At 41.2% G+C, this 10,000-nt stretch overlaps 1 protein-coding gene across 1 annotated transcript in view; it reads right to left on the bottom strand.

Annotated features, from left to right (window-relative positions):
• LOC138050136 (cilia- and flagella-associated protein 70-like) overlaps positions 1-8,333 on the bottom strand; it is a 9,011-nt gene extending 678 nt beyond the window's left edge. The window contains exons 1-8 of the mRNA XM_068896600.1: positions 8,268-8,333; positions 6,762-6,977; positions 6,494-6,646; positions 4,617-4,778; positions 2,659-2,748; positions 1,974-2,075; positions 1,839-1,886; positions 1-262 (exon numbers count right to left, since the gene is read on the bottom strand). The exon at positions 1-262 is cut by the window's left edge and continues 678 nt beyond it. Of these exons, the coding sequence (XP_068752701.1) occupies positions 179-262; positions 1,839-1,886; positions 1,974-2,075; positions 2,659-2,748; positions 4,617-4,778; positions 6,494-6,646; positions 6,762-6,977; positions 8,268-8,333 (921 nt within the window). The 3' untranslated portion in view covers positions 1-178. The remainder of the gene's footprint in view (positions 263-1,838; positions 1,887-1,973; positions 2,076-2,658; positions 2,749-4,616; positions 4,779-6,493; positions 6,647-6,761; positions 6,978-8,267) is intronic.
• Positions 8,334-10,000: the final 1,667 nt, after the last annotated feature.

Here is a 10,000-nt window from a genome sequence, read left to right as displayed (position 1 = left end):
ATGTTAATTGCCTCAAAGTTCAACAAGATGCCCCTTTTTCAATAATAAATTCTACTACTCTTGCTTTTTTGCATGACGGTGTCCTTCAATCGAGGCATTATTATCAACAGTTGGATGTTTACATTTAAGAGCATTCCCTGTTCTCGAACTGCAAAACTGTACAATGGAAAACATATCTTCAAGCCAACATAGGATTTCCAAAGCCAACTCTTTGCTGCGTTTGATGGATTTCGGTAAGGAGTTTTTCGTCTTGTAAGTTTAACTGTTGAGAAATATTAGATTTGGCTGTCAAAGAGAAACGTACCGACAACAACAACAATAACAACAAAACAGGGATGCATTCTATTGGACCAAACATTTCGAAAAACCGGGTTAGGAATCCGGAAAAGGTTTTCGCAGATTTGGATGTACCTCATGGAGTGGTCCTGAAGTTCCAGAATTTTAGAACAACCAGAAAATCCGTTCCCATGGGTTCATCCCTCTTCGCGCGCAATTGCTGTTTACATTTTAGGGGTAATGCTCGTTGATGCGATTGGTTTCGAGCTACCAAAAGGTAGATGCTGTCCCATTTGTCACATGAAATTATCGAAGTTCTTAAATGAAACTTCTGCTCGAATAGAAAGCGCCCCAGACTTCTGAATAGCTCCTAAACCCCCGCGCAAACGGACGCCACAACTCCCAATGTTAGAGTGGTTTTCAATTGAGAGTCGAAAGTAATTAGATAATTACTTTGGTTTATGATTACTTCACTCAGTGATTGGTTCAACGTTTTCGCGCCACTTTTTCAACCAATCAGAGGTGAAACCAAAATCAATCGTGGTTCGCGCGTGCACATTTTCCCGCGCTTTGCGTCGGCTACGTGTAATTACTTCGACTTTTAATTGGCTTACTGGATTGTCTCCGTCCTTTTTGATTGGCCAAAGTAATTACTTAGGTTTTGGTTTTACGACACTCATTCGAAGACCGCTCTACCATGGTTGGGAGTTATTGGTTCTGCCGATATTGGGTGGCGTTGGTGGTTGTGTGCCAAAAGGCGCAACAACCCCCAACAATGTAAGGACGTGCATTTTGGAAAAATGGGACAAGAGAATCAACAAACTCAACCCACATATGACGCCGAGTCTGGGAATCGAACCCGGGCCACATTGGTGGGTCACATCAGTGGGCCACATCAGTGCTCTCACCACTGCGCCATCCCTGCACATTTTGAGCCCCCACCCCAACCCCCCCAACACAAATCAATATTAAAACCAAGTCTGCCTCGTTTGCCAGAGTTTTCCTGCGCTTTCACAAGACAAATACAGTTTAGGTTAGAGTGGCAGGTGGAGAACCAGGCGACACTGCGATGTGTTACAGTGCGACGCGCCTTACCGTGGCCACCCAACAAACTTTCACATTTGAAAACTACGTGTAAGTTTGTCAACTCAAACAACCCATTAAACGTGCAAACTTTGCAAGGAGGAGTGATTCAATCAAATTCGCTCACCCTGATTGGCGTATAAGTTGTTAGGTGGCCACGGTAAGGTGCGTCGCACTCTAATAGAGACCACTTTCACAAATGGCGACCATTTTTGCATTCTTTTGTATTTATGTTAAGATCTACATTTCTTGCATAATCTTAAACCGGGGCAAATATACCTTTAATTAGTAGCCACCGTCCTTAAGCTCTCTAATGGTTGTTTAATCCCCTCCACAAAGGTAGAAATTACCAATGGATAAACACGAAAAAAATTCCCTCGCTTACTTTCTTTGCCCAAACCGTGAAACTTAGATTCTAGCTCAATACGGATTTCTGAAAAGAGGCAACCACATGGCGCAGTTTTTGATTTGCTACCTACCTTGAGTACATACTTGTAGGACTGCTCAGCTTCCAGTTGTCGACCAGTCTGAATGAAGGGAAGAGTAAAGGACTTGAGCACAACGTTTTAGTGACATAAAGCATGTAGTTGTCCCAAACTATTTTTCAATCTTACCTCCAAGCAGACTAAAGACAAGTAGGACCACACCTCAGCGTCTTTGTTGTTCAGTATGTTTGCCTCGGATAGCGCGTCCTCCGCCTCAGCCAAGTCTCCTAGCTACAAGTAAAATAAAATCCTGCTCATCATCATCATAAAAACAACAACAACAATAATGATGATGATGATGATGATGATAATAATAACAATAATAATAATAATAATAATAATAATAATAATAATAATAATAATAATAATAGACCGTTTTCACAAATGGCAGCCAAGAAATTATTCCTTTGCCTTTAAGGGAGCCTTGTTAGCACGGACAAAATTCAAAAGAACTTTGCTCCAAAGCGAGGCTACTGAGGATGATTAACACAAAGACAAAAGAATACTTTATTGGCGAGATTTATGAATACGGTCTATAATCATGATAATGATAATAATAATAATATCTGGTGAAAAGGAGAATGAGAAAGTTGAAAAGGGAAAAGGAGAATAAGAAAGTTGAAAAATTCAAGGAGCTTAAGAGAGAAATTGCAAGAATGCGGAACATGAGAACTGTACAGAAGATACCAGTATTTTTCGTTGAAAATATGCCACAAAGCTTTGGTAAAGTAAAGTAGAAGTAGATGGGAAATGAAAGTCGAAATCGAAACTCAAGCAGTTGCTAGCAAGCCTGGCAAAATCCAAGGTGACTTACCCTGTAACAAGAAATCCCTACACCAAGCCACGACACACAAGAGGGCGACCGAATACAAGCCTTAAGGAATGTTGCTTTTCCTTTTTCAAACTAACAGGAAAAAACAGCACAAGCTGAATCATTATTGAGTAAACCGAAGGAAGACTACAATACTACACCAAATACATTGGGACACCCCGCGATTTCAGTGAAATTATCTAAAACAAACGAAACTGCAGGTGAAATTTGACTTAAGATAGTGCAAAGTTCTATTTTGATTTGAGGCAACGTTTTCATCGAGATAGCCATCGCAGATCTTACATGAAATGTTCCTAACAGGAAACTTAAGCAACGACAACGGCGACTTCAACGAGAACGTCACAAATTGGCTTATTTAGTAGGCAACAACATTAGCTGTACACGCCCTGCACATGCGTTTTTCACTTGTGTCTATTTCTTTGCTGTCGTCAGCAAAACAACAACGCGAAATTACCAAATTTGGCATTTTATGAAGAACGTCAGCACTTGAGAATAAATTTTCATTTTCTCCCCTGAATTAAGCGCCGTTCCGACCAATGTCATTTTTGAGGAACTACCACACCCTTGTCCTATTAAAAAAGTTGAACTTGTCACGAAGTGACTGCAATAACGCAAATTTACATTGTGAGACAGTGACTGAACGTTTTCGTAAGGTTGCCATCGCCGTCGTCGTTGCTCAAGGAGGCTCTAACCAGTTTCAACGCTTCCAAGTGACGCTCTCATTAGAGGGATGGGCACCACATCGTTGTATCATGTATTGGTACCAAATGAAACACGAATTATTGCTGAACAAGATACAGTGATTATTGTGACGTAATATGTCACCGTGCAACGGGCATTGCCTGTAAAAACACTCATTATTTTGTCTTTAGGTGCTTATATCTCAAAAACGAACTCGGTAACCCCCACTTTTTATTTCTGAAGAGTAATCAGAAGGGCAAGATTCAGAGCCTCCTTAATTTTGTTATTTTTTTTAAGGTAGCTCTGAATCCGCTAGACAGATTTTTTTTTTATCTTTGCTGAAAGTTTCATTGTGGCTCTTCAGCAATAAAAAGGGAGAACACCGAATTCGTTTTTGAGATAAGAGCAACTAAATCCAGAATATAGGGTTTTGCTCGGCTTTCCTGTTGCCAGGGTAACTATTACATCACAAAAATGATCACATCTTGTTTGGAAATAATCGATGTTTCATAACATTGCTGTTACGTGATACAATGTTGTAGCGTTATTCGACCTAAACAGCGAGTCTTTTAATACGACAAGGGTGTGGTAGTTCCTCAAAAAACGGCACTAAATTTAGGGGAAAAAATGAAAATTTATCCTCAAAAGCTGACGTTCTTCATGAATTTCACGTTGTTGTTTTGCTGACGACGGCAAAAAAATGGACAAAAGTGAAAAACGCACGTGCAGGGCGTGCAAAGCTATTGTTTTTGCTCGCTAATTTTTCAAATTTGTGACGTTTTTGTTGTCTTCGCCTTCCCTAATAGGTACCTTCAGATTCCAGGACGAGAAGGACTACGAGTGCGAGATCTTCTCATAGAACAACAGTGCACGCACGCAAACCAGTGCCTTTTGGGCGGGATAAACGTCATTTTAGTGCGAGGTTTTGCAAACATACCGTCGTGTCAATGCAAGTCACCAGCACGGTAGCAGTTTTCGCATTTTTCGATCAGCAAAAAGGCTCAGTTACCAGCAATAAGAATAACTGAGCAACCTATAATGCTAACAAAGAGTAAGATTAATCGTACGGGTTATAAATTTTCTAAGTATTTTTGCTAAAAACGGGCAATCGAAACTTGTGGTCGTTCTCGTCCTTGTCCTAGAATCTAAAGGTCCCAAATGTCTATCACAGTGGAGACTGCAAAAGTTGTCTTTGATGATGATTACATAAAGGAAAAAATCCAAAATTGACCGCACCTCAAAGCCGACAAGAAACTCACCTCTCCCTGCTCAAGGTAGATTGAAGCAAGTCTAAGATAGATAGCATGCATGTCTGAAGCTTCGGTTGTGTACTCCAGCGTCCTTTCATAGCAGTCCCGGGCCTCCTCTGTTCTGCTGGTCAGGTAGTAAAGATGTCCCATCAAACCCCACGCATCGGGATTCTGAAAAACAAAGTCAAACGGTTCCGGTGAGTTGTGGAACATTTTGAATGGAATCAAAGATTATTTCAGCCAAATGCCAAAATTCTTTGGGACGATGACCAAGAGCTTTTCGTCGAAACTAAAAAGAAATAAAGCAAAGATCCTGTGTGGCTGCGCTGGTAGCTTGAGAAACACTATTATTTCATTTCATCATTATTCATTTAATTATTTCACTAGCTCGTAGCCCAATCCATTCAATGAATACCTGGACTTAAGTCCACTATCTCCAAACACAATAGACACCTTTAATATACGTGACTAGTGGTCATGTCTTTTTAACATAAAGAAAATAAGTAATAGCAATAGGCCTGAGTGGTGGAGTACAATTCAGGGAGTAATCGGTCGAGTTAATGCCTACGATGGCCCAGGAGAGTCACAGTCCAGTTTAAATTTTTCACAGTCCAGATTTAATTTTATTCACAGTCCAGTTTAATTTTGGGAGTCGTCACCAGTTCTCTCACAGGTCATTGTTTTATTTTTGATACCGATACAGAAAGTATCCTAAACATTCATAAAAGCTAACTTAGGCCTAATTAGGCCTAAAAAAAAAAAGCTTTTAGGTCGAAAGTTAGCTTTAATGAATGTTTAGGATACTTTCTGTAGTGGTAAAACAACGACCTGAGATCTGTGACTTGTGAGAGATCTAGAACTGGTGACGACTCACAAAATTAAACTGGACTGTGATCCTCCTGGGCCATCGTAAATGCCAGACGATTTTACTCGTCAACAGGATGGAGAGGGGGGGGGGGGGGGGGGGGCGAGGGGAGGGCGGTTCTGGGGTCAATGGGTAAAGTCAAATGTCGGTTTTGACGTGACAGGAGAATCAGAGTACCCGTAGAAAAATTCTTGGAACAGGGTAGGGACATACATATGACGTTGAGGCCAAGAATCGAACTCTAATCACATTGGGGGACGGCGAGTACTCTCACCACAGCGTGAATCCTACTTCTCGAACTTCGTTTAAAAAACTGGTCTATGTTGCTTAACCAAAAGAATGGATGACAGAAAGAGCTCATCAAGAGAAGAATCTATCCCCAATACTTGGCCGAGGAGTCAACCCTTTTCCGAATGGATTTATAGGCTGATTTAGCAACAGAACGGGAACGTCAGTGGCGACGTCGCGCGCAGCAAAACTACCAATGAGAATTTAGAATAGAGAAGAAAAGAGTGGAGTCTACTCTATTCTGAATTCTCATTGGTGTTTTTTCTGCGGGCGCCGTCGCCACTGACGTTCCCGTTCTGTTGCTAAATCAGCCTTATATATAGAACGCCCCCTTGGGAGATTCACCACGACCACTGTTGCAAAAGTCAATCTCCCTTGGGAGATTCAGCAAGTCCACTGTTGCAAAAGTCAATCTCCCTTGGTAGATTCACCACGCCCACTATTCCAAAAGTCAATCTCCCTTGGGAGATTCACCACGCCCACCGTTGCAAAAGTCAATCTCCCTTGGTAGATTCACCACGCCCACTATTCCAAAAGTCAATCTCCCTTGGTAGATTCGGCACTCCCACTGTTGTAAAAGCCAGCAATATGATACTTTTCGCGGGAACACTCTGTTCCTGAAAATAAATTTACTCGGGAAAGGGTTGATTCAAGGAATTAGTGGAGATAGAAGGATCCCCTTGATGAGTTCCTGGTGAGAAAAGACAAATGAAGTCTGTTAGCATGTGCTTACATCGTGTTTTACAACGATGGCTTGCTTAAGATTCTGCTCTGCCTCTATGAAGCTCGTCTGTTGAATCTTCAGTCTTCCCAAGAGGACATAGTAGTCGGCCCCTGGATCCCCATTACAGGCAACCAGCTCGTGTGCTAAAGCTGCATCAGTTAGCTAAAGAAGAGATCAAATATTTATTTAAAAAATTGCTGGTAGCAATGTTTAAACTTTTACTAATAAAAAACGTCGCGTTGAAAACATATTAAATGAAGCGCTGCTATTATTATACCTGGAAAGCGTTTACTTCCAAAAGGAAGTTGGCCGTCTGTAAGAAAATACTGGAATTTGGCTGGATCACCGCTGACCTTTCCTTCGGGGGAATCGGGTGTTCATTCTCTTGAATCGGTGACTGACGGTGAGTGCTAGGCTTGGCACACGTGACCCCTGCTTGGCGGAAGCCTGGGGCAGAGGTTTGGAGAGGGGCTTTCCCAAAGGTGTTGCTGAGCTAATCACGACTGAGGGAGGGTGGGTGCCCCCCGGCGCAATTTCCTCACGTCTTTTGTCCTCAGCTAATGAAGTAAAAAGAGAATTAACGAAAACCAACTACACAAAAAGCACAATGTGTTTGTGTTATCAGTATTTTCAAATTACATTAGTAAGGGACCTTACGTTTTGCAGGGACGACGGCGACAAGATCAACTGATAAGTTGGTATCAATCTATCATATTTGTTAACTAATAGAGAATGGCATCAACAAACGTGAAAATCAAATATAATTGAGAAATAAGTCATACTTTGAAGAGGTGTTTTCGTTGACGTTCTGTTGCCGTTGCTTAAACTCTCTGCTGCCTTTTGAACTCCATTTGAATATTTTAAAAAAGTCAAATATGCCCCCCTTTCACTTACTCTGAACGTAAGGTGATTTTGAGGACTCTGATGTGCCAGCCCCAGGGGCACCTTCAATAGATGGGTCCTCGGCACCAGACTCCGTAACAGCACCAATAGCGTAGCTCCTACTCTACTATAAAAAGTACACGTAACCCATAATCCCTCGATTCGCTCTGACGAAGGGCTAACGCTCGAAACGTCAGCTTTTAGAATCTCTGTACGGTGGCCAATTTACATTATCAACTCCGTTGATAAAACCAAATTTCCGTAACAGCACCGTCAGCCTCGGCTGGGATATCAGCTGATTCCGCGAGCTTAAGTGAGGGCGGCGTTGCCACGTTTAAACGGTTGGCTTCCAGGAACGCACGCTCAGCTCCGATATCGTTCTGAATGCTGTCGTAATATAGTCCTGAAATGGTATACGTTTGATTTAACTTTATTGAACAAATGCCTTCCTGAGGGGGAGGGGCAAGGTTGGCGCAGCGCTGAGAGCACTCCCCTTCTCCTCTCCCTTGACGACTTAATTTACCGTAGAATTCAGAAAGTAACGGGAGCCAAGCTTAAGGGGCCGCTACTTTCGGATAGTTAAAAAAACGTTTGTAATTCGGTAGCCGTCTCACGCAAAAAGGACACGTAACTTGAGATAAAAAGTTATTTATATTTAGTTGTTTAAATGAACTGATGGTTACGCAACCAAGCAAAAACAAGCTGTAACAATTTTAAATCTGAATGCGTTTCTAGCCTGACAGCGTGCAACGGAGACGGGTTTTGACATGTATTTTTCGTTCGAGTTTCGTACAGATACTCGCAGGCGTAAATGACTTAATTCAGTAGTAACTGCGTTCGTAATACGTATATCGTAGTATGTAAGGTTGTGTTCGTAAATTTTTCAATAAGAGTCAGTTACCTTAAAAATAAACGAAGGATCCAAAAGGTTTCTGGCTTTGCTTAGTCCACTTTGTTCCATCCGCATTACGCACTACGCATTACGTTTATAAATAATTATAATTATTCGTTTTTAGTTCAGGAAAAATGAGACAATATTTTCCGTATACCTTACGGTACCGTATTAGAGTTGTTCCCACGTTCCAGTTGCTGTATTCCAGAAGACAATTGTTTGATATTTCGCTGTAGTTTTGCTAATCAATCGATCCTCAAGTACGGTGTTACATTAAAGACAATACAATGTAGATTTTATTGTCTTAAGGACGTTCGCGCTAATTGTTTGTGCGCAACGTAACTGCGCAGGTAACGCGACTGTAATATGTCACGCATTACTTCGAGCATTAGTGAAGTTGAGGTTCGAAAACCTTTGCAGAAACCGAAGAGAAGATCGTGATCGGTCAAAATTGATTAAAAAATACTTGTGAAAGTCAAGAAGACTACTGCACGACTGATATTCGTGTTGTTTTATCAGTCGTGCACTAATCTTCGTCACTTTCATAAATATTGTTCAAGCATTAGTTAAAATAACATGACGACAAAAACGCCGGGAAAAAAATTCCAGGCCGGCAAAAGAATGGCACGTTTATTTCCGAATCATCATGAAACGTTAAAAAGAAGTGAGCGGGAGGATGGAAAAGCTCTTTAAAAGGAAGCTGCTGATCGAGTAGTGGCTGAAAGTTTGGAAAACTCGAGGACGAACTGTTGCGTAAATTTAATAGGGCTGTTTTTTTTTTTTAATGTTTTTATTACCCTACGAACTTAAGTTCAAAATGAATGCATGTTTTTGAAGTTCTTTTCCTTTACTTTCGTGAAAATAGAGCAGTATTTTCGTCATCGTCCGTTTGAATAGTGCGGACCTGCGTGGAAACAACCAGAGATTAAATTTCACAAAAACCACACTAAAGAAGTGGAGCATGACGGCAATGGAGACATATTATACAAAACACTAACCAAATGAAGATGATGACTGCTTAAAACTTCGTTGCTGTGCTCGAGAAAGCTTTGTTTTGGGGTAAAAACTTTTCATCCCTTCAACGATCGATCTTCTCTTGGGTTCCAGTCCTCCCCCGACGGGTCACGCAAAAACGTGACAAACAAAGTTTTCCAAGAGCTTCGTAAAATCACATCGATTTTACTCCCTTGGATCATCGGTGACCCCTATTTTTTTAATCATGAATCACTTACGCTACTTACTATCTACAAAATATGATAAAATGAAAAAAATCTCACCGTAAGAAGTTATCTTTTTTTAAAGTTTTCTTTCCTCGTGTCATCGAATTCCGGTAGTGGTTGCAACGGATAGAGCTTACGAAAACGCTCGTCCCAACCTCGTTCCCAGGGTCTTCTCGGCTTTCAATATGGCGGCGGGTCTTGAGAAGACCCTGGCACACAGTGAACTAAAAAGATCGCTGATTGGTGCTTTTCTCACATGAACTCTGATTGGTTTAATGTCGAAAGAAAGATGGCGGCTAGTGAGGAAAGCCAGAAGAAGAACAGAATTCGTGTTTAAATCATTTTCAAAATTGTAACTGTTCCGTAAGAAGCAGCTGCAAATTAACAAGCATAACAGTCAAAAATAATTCACCGTTTTTTCACGTTGTACGATGATCTACATCAGGCCTCGATTCCAATTAAAACTACGTTGGCTTTTCACGACCTCTGGCATAGCGATCGCTCTATAATATAGAAGGATAT

Source organism: Montipora capricornis, chromosome 5 (genome assembly GCF_036669925.1).
Source record: "Montipora capricornis isolate CH-2021 chromosome 5, ASM3666992v2, whole genome shotgun sequence".
NCBI lineage: Eukaryota > Metazoa > Cnidaria > Anthozoa > Scleractinia > Acroporidae > Montipora > Montipora capricornis.
The sequence above is the reverse complement of the archived record's forward strand: the minus strand, read 5'-3'. Positions and strand labels throughout refer to the sequence as shown.